Raw genomic sequence first — 16901 nt, 5'->3', positions numbered from 1 at the left:
ATTGATTGGGAGAATAACAAATGACTGAATTAAATAGTGAGGCGCCTCTGTCAGTGTGCCCCAGGGCAGCTGTGGCTACATCGTAGCTCATCACCATCAGTGTGTGAATGTGTGTGAATGGATGAATGATACACTGTAGTGTAAAGCACTTTGGGGTCCTTACTCTGAGAGGCGCTATACAAGTGTGGATCATTTATCATTTATAGTGTTGATCAGGCAGAGCTTCGTTGCCAGCGTTCCACTGCATAATGGGCTCGACACACGGGAGGCGACATCGCCTCTCCTCCATTCATTTTCAATGAGACATGCGCGACAAAGCGATAATCGCGGGTCTCCCTCCTACCAAGCGAAATGCGAAAAACGTGCGTGTGAAAGTTTGCACTCGTGCACGTGTCGTGCACGTGTCGTGCACGGACGACCCAGCGACGCGATCCCAGAAAGTTGAAACATTTTCAACTTTTCATCGCTGTCGCTCGGGCGAGGACCAATCAACGGAGGTTTCATTCACTGACCAATGAGCGGGCAGGATGCTCCGCACATCTCCGAGCAAACATGGGGGAGAAGTTGATTATTATTATGTTTTATATAGTAAAATCAGAAGTAAGATTTCACATAACTCTAGAAGCACCTTGTGAAACATCATATCTACCACTTTATTAACTCTGAACCGCTTAAATAACCTTAATTCCCTCCAACCTGACTCAGGCAAACAGAACAACGGAAGTTTCGATTTCGCCATGGAACATAACGCGTAGATGGTTTTGCCGCTGGCCGCTGCCACGGATCGCCTCCCGTGTGACAGGTCATAAAAGCGACAGCGACAAATTTCGCTGATCGCGGTCGTTTGTTGCCTCCCGTGTGTCGAGCCCATTATGGTTTCAAACACGTATATAAAAGTGTTAGTTTTTACGTAAACCATTGGATGAAATTACACAAACTGACTGAGCTCTAGTTAAGGCTCTTGCGATAGTTTGTGTTTGTGCATGTGTACGTGTGTGCATGTGTGTGTGTGTGCGTGTGTGTGCGTGTGTGTGTGTGTGTGTGTGTGTGTGTGTGTGTGTGTGTGTGTGTGTGTGTGTGTGTGTGTGTGTGTGTGTGTGTGTGTGTGTGTGTGTGTGTGTGTGTGTGTGTGTGTGTGTGTGTGTGCGCGGGGGAGGGTACATTGGAACTTTGTCCCCCCAATTTGAAAATCCTATCTGCGCCCCTGGTGTGTGTGAGTGTGTTGCCAATCTTTTATTAATAATTCCTTCCTTCAACAGCAGAAAAAGTTTAAATTCTTCACAACATTAAGATTTTCCGACATTTTTGTACTTCATTGGTTTCAGCTGATTTTATAACATTTGCTATGAACTATCCTTGATGTTTTTTCTTCCCATTTTTCCCCATTTTGAATAATTTCTCATTTTGATCACCTCATCTTGCCTAGATGGCAAAAAAATGTCCCCATTCTGAATATTCCCATCCAGATAGAACATAAATTTTCACACCCTAAAAGCCAAAATTGTATCAGCTTTGAACGTTCTTGGAAGAATTTATAAAGCTGAGGAAAGAGTTATCTGGGTTTTAGGGCTGGAAGTAATTTTCCACGGGTCTTCTTTGATTGATGAAACAACCCTCTGTCTGGTGCAGTGGACACAGGCATGACCACAGATGATTCATTCGATGAGAAAGGCTGCCATTGTGACGTGACTGTGGAGGATCTCTCGGCTCCTTTAAAGGCTGTCATCAGAGCTGTCAGGTGAGCTGCTAACACACTGCAGGGTCCAGAGGCCTTTACAATCAGCTAAAATCTTTATCCTTTGTTAAAGTTATTGATTTATTTAAAAAATGCATAAAAACTCAATCTCTAAAACTTTATTAATTTGTTATTATTTCCTGTCTTTTTTTATTACCTGTTCAAAGAATCTACAGATGTATAAACTCTGGGTTTGAGGACCAAAAACAGGTCCTACCTGCTGATAGAGATTTTTTCAGATAACTAAAAAATAACAGAATACATTTTTTTTTCCTGATAAATTAAAAAATAATGATTCTAGGAAGTAAAAATGTCCACATGGAGTGTGAATTAGGGCTTGTTAATGTGCTTGCAATGGTGCATTTATAGTCCAAAGGGGAAAAAAGTAAATATCATTTTTGGGTGTCGCATTGGCTGACCACTTTCAAAGCTAATCATCCTCACAGTTCACCAGCTTTGATACATCACTAAATAAAGAAAAAATATTACATATGAATCACGTATTTCTTTTTTATAAATGACCTAAAATCATGTTAAATGAAAATTCTTGTCATCCATCCCATCAAATCTTCCTCCTTTGATTGGTTCCTGATTTGTTCACACCTGACCTTTTAGAACTGAGAAAAGGGCAGCTTATTGATTTCTCGGTTGAGTTTTTCTTTTTAATTATTTCACTTGTGTTCATTGATTTTCACAGTGACATTGACAACTTACTCCAGTCGAAATATATCAGTTTGTGACTAATCTGACTGAATGCCCACCAACCATCCCTATTTCATCTATTAGTACGTAGAAAGGAAAATGTTAATTAGATCTCATGTCATGTCCACATCCCTCAGTAATGCTTCTTACATACTTTTAACTTTCTTTTATGCTCTATGATCAGCTACTGGGATCCAGGTTTGCCCATAGTGGTGGTGGTGATGGAGTTTAAGGTGTCATCCAACTATTTTCAGTGTCCTCTAAGTGAGAATAAATGTCTAAATGTATGTAAAGAGCATATTGCAGGTTAGTGCCTCCCTTGAACAAACATAATAGGAACTGGTTCTAAATAAAAATGTACCCATGCATAAATTATTTGTGTTTTGAGAGTCATTTTTGTGAGAAAAATGTTTTTTTCTGCCAAACTAGAAGAGACGTAGCCAGAGGGAGACCCGTTAGCTTGATTCAAAGAAAAATCTGGATTTTAATGCTGGTTCTGACACAGAGGAATCTTTAAATTTCTCTAACTACTTTCTTCTACAATTTGCTCTTTAACTGTATTATCTCCTGCTATTTCGGCTGTTAACTTTATTTTTTTTCTAAGTATTTTTCTCGCCAGAAGAAGCTACAATGATGTTCTGCTGAGCTGTGGCACCCTTATTGTGGTGGCCATCGGCTCGAACACTGTTGCTAACCACTTAAACATTCTCCCTCTCCTGATAATAACTTTTTATTTTCCTTGACATTGAATGTGCTACTACTAGTTTACCAAGTTAATTATAGATTAACTAGGATAAATACAATAAAGTTTATCTCTCTCCAAATAGAATATTTACTAAGAAATCACAATGTAACCATAGAAACACTACTTGGTATATATGTTATGTGTGTGTGTGTGGGTGTTGGTGAATGCTCTGTCTTCTCGATCCCCAGTGAGTCGTGGAGGATGGCTGCTTATAGTGAGCCAGGATTCTCTGGAGGTTTCTTCCTGTTAAAAGGGAGTTTTCCTCTCCACTGTTGTTAAATGCTTGCTTGGTATGAGGATTGATGTAAAGTCATTGACACTAGTCAGTGACTTGATGCAATTTGTTGGGTTCCTTATATAGGAAACATTTTTTCTGATTGGCTTATGAACTGACCTGTATTGGAATATTTACTATGTGAAGTGCCTTGAGACAGCTCTTGTGATTTGGCGCTAAATAAATAAACTTGAATTAAATTGAATTAATTATCTTAGGTGTGTTCTTGCTGTGTCTTTCTAAATCCATGCTTTCGTTCTTTTTAAACACAGAAACAGTTTTGTTTACCTGTTTGTAGCTACAGTTTCGCCGACGGCTGCCGGCTTCTTCAGGCTGACGCTGATGGTGGCGCGTCACTTCCTTCTCCGTTTATCTGCGGGCAGCAGAGGACGTTGTCGCCCTCTACTGCCCGCTCTCCCCTCTCCGACGATGCAGTCCCATGCGTGGTCCAGCGTGTAAACTCCGTCGTCCCTGTTCATGGTCCCACATCCACGTCTCCTTATCTCGATTGCTTCCTTGATCCATCTTTTGTATTTTTGTTGTTCAGTGGTTATGATCCGTGTGCTGTCCCAGTCCATTATATGGTTTTCTCTTAAGCAATGATCTGTTACGGCTGACTTTTTATTGTACTTTCTGCTTCTTCTTTTGCTGCTCTTGTGTGTTTACGATTTGCCTCTTTCTCGCACTCCTTTCTGTGTTCTATTGTCCGTGTATTGAGTTGGCGTCCGGTTTCTCCTATGTATGTTTTATTGCATATTTTGCATGGGATTTCGTAGATGACTCCACATTTTTGTCCAGCTGATATTTTGTCTTTTGGGTGTACTAGTCTGTTTCTAACTGTTGTGTATGGCTTTGTTGGTGTGTTTATGTTGTGTTTTTTCATTGTTGCTCTTATTTTTTCCGTTATGCCTCTGATGTATGGTAGGGTTATCACTGGTTTTGGTTCTTGTCTTTCTGGGTTTCTGGTTCTTTTCTTGGGTTGTTCTTTGCTTTCTGTTTTTGTTTGTTGTTTTCCTTTGTTTATTGCCCATGTCGGGTATGCGCAGGTCTTCAAAGCGTGTTGTATGTGTTTGTCCTCTTGTTTACGGTCTCTCTCTTCTGTTATTATGTTTCCTCGGTGATATAATGTTCTGATTACTGACATTTTGTGTATGGTGGGGTGTTCTGATGTCCACTTCACCTTAGAGAGGGCAGAGCGGGCAGTAGAGGGCGACAACGTCCTCTGCTGCCCGCAGATAAACGGAGAAGGAAGTGACGCGCCACCATCAGCGTCAGCCTGAAGAAGCCGGCAGCCGTCGGCGAAACTGTAGCTACAAACAGGTAAACAAAACTGTTTCTGTGTTTAAAAAAGAACGAAAGTATGGATTTAGAAAGACACAGCAAGAACACACCTAAGATGTTCAAAGAGAAATACGGACAACAAGGAACGAAGGACTTCCGCCGTTTGGAGCGATTACACCAGAAACGCGCACGTCTAAGAAACCACCTTCGCTTCTGTTTAAGATGCCGGGACGAAAACATCACACCCACAAGCCTACAGCTGAAAACATCGATCCGGACCAAGACAGCACAAAATATAATAGAAAGAGCACAGAGAGCACTGCTCAAGGAGAGGATAAGGAACGTCATAACCAAACAGAGGCGTGTGGAGGACGAACTGGAAAGAGGACACCTGGACTTGAAAAGGAATTACAAACTTGATAAACAAATGGAGGAACTAATTAAAGGACACATGATGGAAAAACAGGAAAAAGAGTTCATAAAAGTAAAAGAAAGACACATAAAGAAGTTAAACAGACTCATAAACAAGAAAAAGAGGGGAGAAATACAAGGCAACTCCACACCAAACTCATGGGTATGTAACATTTCACAATACAAACTAACAGAAGCAGAAGAGAGCATATTAAAGAAAGGTTTAAACTTTGCAGTCACACCAAAAGTAATACCATATGATGATTTTATTGTAGCAACAGAACTAGCATGTCAACAGATCACAGATGAGGGAAAGAAAGCAGAACTCAGAAATAACATAGTTGGGATATTAAAAAACAGCCAAATTCAACACAGCAATATTACAAAAGAAGAACAATCAGCCATGGCAGCTTTATCCAAAAATGAACAGATAATTATTCTACCGGCAGATAAAGGAAGAACCACAGTAGTTATGGACAAAGAAAAATATAAACAACAGATGAAACAGATGCTAGAGGACAAAAATACATATGCAATACTTAAAAAAGATCCAACAGAAAACATTAAGAAAAACATGAAAAAATTACTGAAGCCACTGCACGAAAAAGGCAAAATAACAGAAAAAATGTACAAACACTGGATTCATACAGCAAACATAACACCAAGAATATATGGAACGCCAAAAATACATAAACAAAACACCCCACTTAGACCAATAGTTGACAGCATAAGTACACCAACATACAACATGGCAAAAGATATCAGCAGAATCATCAGCCCGTTATTAGGAAATACAGACCAACACTGCAAAAATAGTATAGAATTGGCAAAAGAACTAAAGGAAATTACAATAGAAGACAACGACATACTCATCTCACATGACGTCACATCCCTGTTCACAAAAACACCAACCCAAAAAACCATAGACATAGTAGTTAACAGAATCAGACAAGACAAAACTTTACACAAAAGAACAAACCTCACAGCAGACGACATAGCACAACTGATAGGGCTGGTAGCTAACTCCACTTACTTCACATACGATAACACAATATACAAACAACTGGAAGGCTTCGCCATGGGTAACCCGTTATCAGCCACCCTGTGCGAGTTTTTCATGGAAGACCTGGAACAAAAAGCCATAGCCACCGCCCCCCCAAACTGCAAAATAAAACTATGGAAACGCTACGTAGACGACATACTGGAAATCATACCAAAAGGTCAAACAGAAACACTAACACAACACTTAAACAATATTGACGGCACAGGCAACATAAAATTCACTTATGAGTTAGAAACAGAAGGCAGCATAGCATTTATGGACATGAAAATCACCAGGCAGACCGACGGGACCCTAAACATAAACACATACAGGAAACCAACACACACAGACCAATATTTATTATGGACATCAGAACACCCCACCATACACAAAATGTCAGTAATCAGAACATTATATCACCGAGCAAACATAATAACAGAAGAGAGAGACCGTAAACAAGAGGACAAACACATACAACACGCTTTAAAGACCTGCAGATACCCGACATGGGCAATAAACAAAGGAAAACAACAAACAAAAACAGAAAGCAAAGAACAACCAAAGCAAAGAACCAGAAACCCAGAAAGACAGGAACCAAAACCAGTGATAACCCTACCATACATCAGAGGCATAACGGAAAAAATAAGAGCAACAATGAAAAAACACAACATAAACACACCAACAAAGCCATACACAACAGTTAGAAACAGACTAGTACACCCAAAAGACAAAATATCAGCTGGACAAAAATGTGGAGTCATCTACGAAATCCCATGCAAAATATGCAATAAAACATACATAGGAGAAACCGGACGCCAACTCAATACACGGACAATAGAACACAGAAAGGAGTGCGAGAAAGAGGCAAATCGTAAACACACAAGAGCAGCAAAAGAAGAAGCAGAAAGTACAATAAAAAGTCAGCCGTAACAGATCATTGCTTAAGAGAAAACCATATAATGGACTGGGACAGCACACGGATCAGAACCACCGAACAACAAAAATACAAAAGATGGATCAAGGAAGCAATCGAGATAAGGAGACGTGGATGTGGGACTATGAACAGGGACGACGGAGTTTACATGCTGGACCACGCATGGGACTGCATCGTCGGAGAGGAGAGAGCGGGCAGTAGAGGGCGACAACGTCCTCTGCTGCCCGCAGATAAACGGAGAAGGAAGTGACGCGCCACCATCAGCGTCAGCCTGAAGAAGCCGGCAGCCGTCGGCGAAACTGTAGCTACAAACAGGTATACAAAACTGTTTCTGTGTTTAAAAAAGAACGAAAGCATGAATTAATTATACTTGTGATGGACCACAACCATACAGCTACGAGCCTGCTGCACGCCCCAGAGAGCAGAAACAAGTCAGAGGGAGATACAATGGCCAAAGGAGAATTAGCTATGGTGTGTAGTGTCAATGAACTACATATCTAGGAATTAAAGGCTGTTGCTATCAGCTTATGTTTTAATTCCGAAGATCAAACATATTGACAAATGAAATTTACATGCATATATATATATGGATATATATATATATATCCATATATATATATATATATATATATATATATATATCCATATATATATATATATATATATATATATATATATATATATATATATATATATATATATATATATATATATGGATATATATATAGATATAGATATATATATATGGATATATATATATATATATATATATATATATATATATATATATATATATATATATATATACACCAAAGATCTTTGCTTGTTCAGTGATCAACATACACCCACTCCGTGTTTATTTCAAGAGAGACAAGTTTAAAAAGGTTAAGAAATTTATTACTAAACAATTTAAAACATGACAATTTAAAAGACAATTTATAAAAGCTTTGGTATTAAAAAGCAACCCTGTGTTTGGATGAATCTAAGGTGAAGTGTGTTTTTTTTGCGGGTGAAGGCATTCATCAGAGCGTGTATCTTAAAGAGAGGACGCGTTCTGGGTGGAGAAAGAATTTGGTTTTGTCAGTAAGCTAAGTTGTTCTTATTAAAGAGCATTCAGATGCAATCTGTGTTCTACCTCACCGTCAGATGACCCTCGTCATGGATCTGGAGGTCAGAGGAGGATATTGAACAGCCTCAGGGTACTGGGTCCGGTAGAGAAGACCCATGGTACCGACTTCTCCGGTCCTAGGGATGCCGCAGGCACACAGGGGGAATTGGTTTGCGTCTGCAGATTCTTAGTAGCATCAGCTTTGTTCTGCAGGTGTCGTTTTGTTGTGTCGAGTAGCTCTGCCAGCGTGACAGAAATCGCATGTTTGGTTAAAGAGCGTTGGGCGGCCGTCCCAACCTTCTCTAGAACTCACTCGCAAATGACGAGAGTTCTGTTTTAAAAGATGGCAATTATCATTTCTAACAAATCAGGTTTTGAAGAAGGAAGATTTAACAAACCTTCAGAAACACGCTTCCCTGAAGATAGAAAGTTCTGGTGTTATGGGAAAAAACATGTGGCACAAGTTACCTTTAACTAAGTTACTGTGACCTGTGTGAGGTGACTAAGTGCACATGAATCTTGTCATAGTTAAACATTACTGATTATCATAAATAATTATTAACCAAAGAATAATAATTCATTTCACTAATTAAACACAGCTATAATGAACCTTGATGATTAGCAGTAAAGAGTTTATTTAAATGATTCTTTTAAATCTTGAAATGTCCTCGTCTTGCTGGATGGAATAGCAGTCAGATAAGCAGACAGCTGCATAGATTAAAGGTGTGGTAGAAGACTTTAAGTCTCCTGTGAAGGACTCTATTGCAGATTGGAGTCGTAGCCAGGGCAAGGTAACCCAGGCTGTGTATCTGACCTGTGTCTTAAAACCAGGCCATTACGTGACGTTACAGGTGTCAGGAAGTTCTGTGGAGAGAGCAAGTGTCTCAGCGATTGAACAAAGCTAGCTAGCTAGCTTAAACTTGTGTGCTAACATCTCAATGTTATACAGATTACTATCACGTACCAGACAATTAAAAATGTTACTGGTCATTTAATATAATATTGATTCTTGACAATAATAAAGTAAAATGAGCGTTTGTCGGCTGTTTCATACTCGTTAATATCCGTTCACGTAACGTAGTTTGGCGCTTTCGAGAGAGGTGGAGACGCTGTCATCCTATTTAGGGCACGCAGTTCGGACCTGGGTCAGACCCAGAAACCAGCTTTCCTGGCTCGCAAGGAATAAAAAAAAAAGCCCTCCGCTTCTGGAGATTGGGGCGGGCTGCTGCAGCCTGGTTCTGACACAGAAACCAGCTTCACTGGAATTTTTAAAAGCTCTCCATCCTCTTGTGTAGTTCAGCGCGGACCTCCCTGAGCTGGTTCCGACACTGATCTGGGCTCTAGAAACCCAAAGGTATTAATCGAAACTCCGCCATGAGGTTCTGGAAAATGGGAGGCATGCTGAACTCTAATCACATCGCTGGGATTGTAATCCTCTGGTCTGAAGTGCACAACACAATCTACCGTCTTTTCAGCGGCCCAAAACGCACCAGGAACAGAGGACAGTGCCATTTATTCTCTTATTTGGAAACCCATGGACTCAATGTCTGGACCCACTGGAGTTTGTACAGCCTCCAAACATTAGTTTAAACTATTTTCAGAAAAAAGAACAGAATGCAAAACTAACACGACCTCTCTACCTGAAAACTACCTACTTGCCACACTGAGCTTTAGGCAGGACAAGCTTACGTTAAGTAAGATGTTAAGTTTTTTTTTAACAAAGCGTTTTTAGGAGCTTTGCTGAAAAAGGCGTATTTTTACTTCAAATAAGGGGACGTTAAACAAAATACCCAAATAAGCGTTTCAAATAGTATTATTTTGACCGGAATTTTATTTGTAATAAAAAAAACTGCAATTTGCTCTTTAAACAAGTCTACCTCTTTTATACTGATACTGGCAGCCTGTGGGCAAGTGTTTATCCAAGTGGCATCACATGACTCTCTCCCTCTGGCACTCACAGCAGCACTGGCACAGACCAGCCCTGGTTCGGTATATTGTGTTCACTTATGGGTAATCTGTGCATTTTCCATGCTCAGCTCTGTGGCGGTCCGCTTAGTGCAAAGCTAAGCTAATTCAACACACCGACTACTGACTGACTGGTCCAGTGAAGTCACGCCTGCCTATAGAGGGAGCCTCTGATTGGCTTATAGAATCAGCCAGCATCAGCTTCCAGCATGCACCATTCACTATCAGTCTGGATACGATGGAGTAAACATCTTCTCTGACTGCTGCTCGAACTGTCTGCTCCAGCCGTGGGAATGCGAGGACAGGCTGTTGTGAGGAGGACACAGCAGTCTCAGTGAGAGACATTAGGAAGCAGTGTGCTCCATGTCAGAGTCTCCAAAAGCAACACTGCTCACAGCCGTCTTTGTTAACTAACTTAAAGAATACAACATGGACTTCACACGTCTGTTGCCCCACCCATGTGCTTGGAAACATCTACGTTCCTGAGAAGGATTTGTGAACACAACTCGGCCGTGCAGGGTTGTGTTCACAAATTTGGAGCTATTTAGTTTACAAACTAAAGATTTTGCTCCAAATTAAATATTTATTTTCCAAAATAAATATTTAGATCCCAGCTAAATATTTGTTTTGGGGCTAAGCCTGAATATTGAAATTGCAAACTAAATGCATAGCTCCAAAATAAATATTTAGCTGGGATCTATATATTTATTTTGGAAAATAAATATGTATTTTATTATTACTCCAAATTAAATATTTATGTAGTAAATTGTATCATTATTTAGTAAATTAAATCAGTATTTTAAAACTAAATATTTCAGTCAGACCTAAATATTTAGTTTTTAAAATAAATATTTAACTCTTAAGTTAAATATTTAGCTTGCTAACTAAATGTTTAGTTGGGAATTTTAACATTTATAAATATATGAATAACTTTGAAAAATGAACTCTCTTTTTTATATCTTATAATAGGCTAAATAATAACCCAAAATACTACTTTAAAATTATGACTGTTTGACTTTACAAATGATTAATACAAATTAAAAAGGTTTTACATGCTGATCAATGACATCATGAAGTGAGAGGTTGCCAGTAGGGTTATAATTTGCATATGAAATAATTTGTCATAATTTTCAGATGAAAAGTCAAATGGGTAATAAATTGTTTCTGTTGCATCAAACTGTGATGTACTGATCCTTGATTGTTGTGTACTGGTACACTCCTGTAAGAGATGGATTATTTGCAACTTTTATACCTAAAAACACACTAAAAAAATATCCCCATTGCAGAACATTTTTAACTGAAGGTGACTTTGAATCTAGTGAAGAAAATGGCAATTGGTTTAACATTTAAAGACTCGTTTTTTAATGTATCCATGCCGCTCCATACCATCTACCCCTACTCAGCGGGTCGTCTCCACGGGCAGTTGTACTCCGGTGCTTTCCCAGGGTTTCAGGTTGAGGACTGGATGCCCCCCTCCCCGTCAGAACTGTTGTTACAGCAGGTCATCTGTCACGACTGTTTCCATTTAGACTGTGAGCAAAACACACAAGTGGAAATGAGCAGAAGCCATCAGGGAATCTGAATTAACTAAAAACAGGGATCTCTATACCTGTATCAATATTATTCACCCCGCAGTGCCCCTCCTCACCAAATAAAGGGAGCTTGATTGTTACGAAAAGTTACAAGGGAACAAAAAGATGTGACATTATTTTGAAAGTGTTTGAGATTCTTACAATTTCTGTTTAAAACCATAAAAGCTGATTGGATAATTTCATTGGGGGAAACAAAATCTACTAAGTGAGCACCAGTATGGATTCAGAATGAAAAGATCAACGGCAATGGCAACAATTAGCACGGTAGAGGAAATAGCTAAATCGATTGATAATAAAAATAATACAATAGGAATTTATTTCGGTCTTAAAGCCTTTGATACAATAGATCACAATATCCTGCTAACCAAATTATATAAATATGGCGTAAGAGGAACAGCATATAACTGGTTAAAAAGCTACTTAACAGGAAGACAACAATTCACAGAAATCCAAAATGTAAATTCACCAACAAAACAAGTGTACTGTGGGGTACCTCAAGGTTCAGTGTTAGGACCCAAGTAATTCACACTTTACATAATTGACATTAATAAAGTAACCAATCAATTGAACTACATTCTTTTTGCAGATGATACCAATATGTATATCACAGGGAAAGACATAGAACAACTATTAAATATGGTTGGAAGCGAACTAAAAATACTAAAGACCTGGTTTGACAGTAACAAATTATCATTAAATCTAAGTAAAACTAAATACATTGTATTTGGAAAACAAAAACAAAACAATCTTCCTAAATAATAATAAATGGGGTAGAAATATAAAGAGTAAGTTAAATTAAATTCTTGGGTGTCACATTACACCAAAGGCTGAGCTGGAAGCGGCACATAGAAAATGTTAAAACTAAGAACTAGAACTATTGCAGTTTTAAATAAATCAAAACGTATTCTAAATGGAAAATCATTATTACTCTTATACCAATCATTAGTACTTCCTCATATGATGTACTGTCTGGAGGTCTGGGGAAACACTTACAAATCTCACATAAAACCCATAGTTTTACTACAGAAAAGAACAATAAGAGTAATTACCATCTCTGATTACCATGCACCATGTTTATAAAACTAAAAATACTTAAATTTACAGATCTGGTCAAACTACAAACAGCACAAGTATTTTATAAAGTACAAAATAAAATATTTCCGGATTGTATTCAGAAGCTATTCCAGGTCAAACTCAGTATGAACTAAGGGGGGAAGGAGAGAAAGTAAGAACAAACGTTAGAAGTCAGAGTTGCACAACAGTAGGAGTCAAATTATGGAATAACTTGGACACTGGAATTAGGGCATGTAACACTGTTAAATAATTTTAAAAAAATGTACGTCAAGAAGATGATGTCATACTACCATAATGACCATATGTAAGCTAGTGTATCTGATAGATATGAATGAAAATGTAATGTTCTTGCACAAGTTATAGTATTTAAATCTCTGGTTTGATCATTATCATACATTGACTTATTAAGATTACTGGTAGTTTTGTATATAGTTCTGTCTTTAGTTCTGGGTCTTTTTCCTCTTGCTGAATTATGGTTGTTGTTGCTCAATATATTTCAGTTATTATCATAATTATTATTTTTATCTCACACTCATTTTTATTATTACATTACTTTTATCTTATTATTGTCTTTTTTTTAGAAGTAATGTGACTGAGTAAATACGGTAGGCATCAAAAACTAGGCTTCAGCCTACACCTTTTTGGTTACTATAATCGAGATTCTGTATTACTGTGTTCTTTCTTTTTCCTTCCCTAAATAAATAAATAAAATAAAATAAAAAGTGAGCTAAAACAGATCAGCTCTTGGATGATTTTAGGGGTCATACTACCATCTATTGGTTGCTTTTACCAGTTACACCATAACCTCTAGATTTAATGATATCACTTTAACTTTTTGCATTTTTCACTTCTATACATAAATATGTAGGATCATGAAGTTCCATGTGGCTAAGAAGAAGTTTAAGGAGACACTGCGTCCATATGATGTGAAGGACGTCATCGAGCAGTACTCCGCAGGACATCTGGACATGCTCTGTCGCATCAAGAGCCTTCAGACTAGGTCAGGAAACACAGAAGGAGAAAAATGTTAGAAATAATTTGACACAATACAAGAATTCCCTTTTTTACATGTTCTTAATAATTAAAGTTTGTTGACTTGTTTTGTCGTTGCTTGGGATGTCTTTGCAGACATTCTTTTTTGATGGCACTCACATTTAAATATATATATATTTTTATGCAGAGTCCTTGTGTGTATATGTATAGGGAGCCTAAGTCTACTTCCACATCATGGTTCCCTGGAAGAACAAAAATTAAATGCAAGTCAACGGGGCTAAAAAGGCTATTTTCTAATCCGCTTTGCCTTACGCCCTGGATCACATATATGTTGTACTGTAATTTAAATGAAAAGTAATGATGGGTGTTTCGACCATGCCAGTCACGTACATTGAGATTTATCCGCTTGTAAAAGTTTGTAATTAGCATGACTACACACCAGAAATCGGCACATCACCACATAATCTCCTCTCCCCTAGCTTAGCTGCTACTTACCAAATGACCAGATTTATGGTGGTTCTTTCCTCCTGTGGGAAGTTTTCTGAACTTACAGCCCATTTCGCTCAATTTTCTCCATGTCTGGTTCGATCACGTCACTTTCGTGAAGCGCATTTGTAGTCCTGGACTTATTTTCCCCCTGTTTGGAAATAAGCCCGTTCTTGGTATCAAAATGTGTCTTTAAAATTCACGGACATCATATGTGAAATTCATGGCACAAAACAAGCGGAATTAGAAAATAGCGTTATTAGCCCCATTGACTTGCATTCCTTTTTTCGTTCTTCCGTTTCGACCCGTGGTGCGGCAGTGACTTAGGCTCCATTTTTTCTCCCAGACTGGACACTGTTGTGGGACCCCCTCCGAGGCCATTCAGGGGCAGAGTCAAGACCTTTTCCTCTCCCTCCCTGCATTCATATTACAGCCAGGCCAGGAGGAAACAGCCTGCAGCTGGGTCAGACCTGCCCTGCAATAACTGGTCCCACATTAACAAAACCAAACTACCATGCCTTCGTCCAACAGCATGCACTAACATTTTTATTCAGGTTACTGGTGTTCTACATGGAACTATCACATTATCAAAAGTTAGTCCTACATTACTGGACTCCAAAGAAATTAACATGCATCTGTGGAATTTTAATTATTTGATGTCCAGTTATTGATAATTGCTTAAAAAATTTCGCTTGTTTTGAAGTTTTTTTTAAACAAAATGTTTTTGTTTTGTATTTTATTTGCTCTAACTTGGCTTCTTGTTTATTGTAACTTTTTTTCAAACCAGGGTTTTGAAACCCTTATAACTTCAATAATTTTGTATGATTTTTTTTTTGTTACAGAGTAAATTTAAAAAAAAAAAATTTTTGTTATAATTGATGCATAAGTTTGGCTCTAATATGTATTTTTTTTTTTTTACTTTCTTGACATAATGAGTTGCATAACCAAAATTGGGACATAATCAAATATTTGTCAACTAAGCTATATAACTGATTATTACAATTTTTCAGCTGTTTTCAGTTAATTTTGTTACTGAAATAACAGGAAGCAACTTGCAGTTTCTTACTGTACTGAAAATTAATGAAAAAAGGACAGAAAAACGGCTAAAACATTATTTATTTTCTTGTCAACTTAATTATAAACATTACTCAGTTTTATGATTTGTCAAAGAGACAATAAGCCACATTAGAGGTGCTGAAGAGCCAGGTGTGGCTCCAGGACTGAAGTTGCAGACCCCAATTCATTCTGCATAAGCAAAGATGTAAATCCACCAGGGGGCGACAGAGTGCAGTCATGGAGTAAGACCTTTATCAACATCTTTTGTTTAACAGAAATGTTTTCAAGTTCTTTGTATTACCTGCAGTTAGATGTGTTTTGATGCTCAGTGAAAACCAGGGAATCCATTTTGTGAACTTTAAAACAATCAGTTTCCAACTTCCCTAATGTTCCAATAGTCTTGTAGAGTTCCAAAGATCTGACTAAATAGCCAGCCTCAGACAAGTTTATCTGGCTTTCCATCATATTATGGTTTAGTGAAAACAAGGAAATTACTCAATCGCTGCAAGATTGCCCTATAAATAAAAACAATATGGCTGGGGCCTCTGATTTTGCAACTCTTTCCTCTTATTTTTTTATTGCTTATTCCTGTTTCTGCCCACTCCTTGTGCTTTTTTGTAATCTCAGTTTCTTTTGCAGTTTCCGTGAAACGGTTGGCAAACTGGTGTTTGCCTAAAAACCTGCTTTAACTTTTCTCTCGTAAAAGCAGAATATGTGGTGACCGGGCCAACTGCTGCCTGCTTTGCTGATTTTTGCTTTCTGTGTGATGTGAAGCAAGTTCTGTCTAAAGTAGACACATTAATAGACTAACTTAACTAATTCTTGGTTTGTTACAGCTCCTTTAATTTAAGTGTTAAAAATGAAAGAGCTGTCGATATGCTCTGGTAACTGGGATCCAGTGCTTCAGATGTCACAATGTATTACTGTAAGGCAACAGTTGCATCATGTTTGCCGTTAGTTTTTGGTACTACCGTGCAATGCTCATTACGTGTGAAGTTTGTTTCACTCTGCAATCTTAACACCCTAATGTTGCTTCAGGTTTGTTTTCTAATTTTGAATAACCTCAACTGAGTCGCAGCTGCCTACTTATATTACAACGTCATCATTCTTTATTATGATCCTGTGTGTGTGTGTGTGTGTGTGTGTGTGTGTGTGTGTGTGTGTGTGTGTGTGTGTGTGTGTGTGTGTGTGTGTGTGTGTGTAACAGAGTGGATCAGATTCTGGGAAAAGGACAGATTCCTGTGGATAAGAAGCCGAGGGACAAACTGCACCCAGATGGAGACTCGCTGGAGGGCATAAGCATGCTGGGGCGAGTGTGTAAAGTAGAAAGACAGGTGTGTTTGGGGAAGATGAGGGGAAAGTTTTACAATCATAATGCTTTTATTAACACGTGTAATTAATTGTCCCGTGACCTGTGTGGAGGTGTCTGTAAATCAGGAATTAATTGGTCTAAAACTGAGATCTATTATTTTTCTTTACATGCTTATTATGATTCCAGGGGTG

General features: G+C 38.3%; 2 protein-coding genes across 7 annotated transcripts in view; both read left to right on the top strand.

Moving 5' to 3' along the window:
• Positions 1-16901, top strand: part of kcnq5a (potassium voltage-gated channel, KQT-like subfamily, member 5a) — a 177101-nt gene that overhangs the window by 158343 nt on the left and 1857 nt on the right. For 3 of the 6 annotated variants that reach the window (XM_054750268.2, XM_054750267.2, XM_054750269.2), the window contains 4 exons: positions 1630-1738; positions 13732-13863; positions 14689-14805; positions 16606-16732. In XM_054750268.2, coding sequence (XP_054606243.2) covers positions 1630-1738; positions 13732-13863; positions 14689-14805; positions 16606-16732 — 485 coding nt within the window. The remainder of the gene's footprint in view (positions 1-1629; positions 1739-13731; positions 13864-14688; positions 14806-16605; positions 16733-16901) is intronic. The other 3 variants (XM_054750270.2, XM_054750272.2, XM_054750271.2) reach the window with 1 other exon arrangement.
• LOC139062103 (uncharacterized) lies at positions 3322-7558 on the top strand. Its single transcript, XM_070542506.1, has 2 exons — positions 3322-4502; positions 4651-7558. The coding sequence occupies exon 2, from the start codon at positions 4817-4819 to the stop codon at positions 7118-7120; it is 2304 nt and encodes a 767-aa protein (XP_070398607.1). The 5' UTR covers positions 3322-4502; positions 4651-4816; the 3' UTR covers positions 7121-7558.

The sequence above is a fragment of the Nothobranchius furzeri genome, chromosome 12, assembly GCF_043380555.1.
Source record: "Nothobranchius furzeri strain GRZ-AD chromosome 12, NfurGRZ-RIMD1, whole genome shotgun sequence".
Taxonomy (NCBI): domain Eukaryota; kingdom Metazoa; phylum Chordata; class Actinopteri; order Cyprinodontiformes; family Nothobranchiidae; genus Nothobranchius; species Nothobranchius furzeri.
The sequence above is the reverse complement of the archived record's forward strand: the minus strand, read 5'-3'. Positions and strand labels throughout refer to the sequence as shown.

What these genes read in the sequence shown, in the direction of transcription:
- LOC139062103 (XM_070542506.1), top strand. Translation starts at nt 4,817, where the DNA reads ATGGATTTAGAAAGACACAGCAAGAACACACCTAAGATGTTCAAAGAG.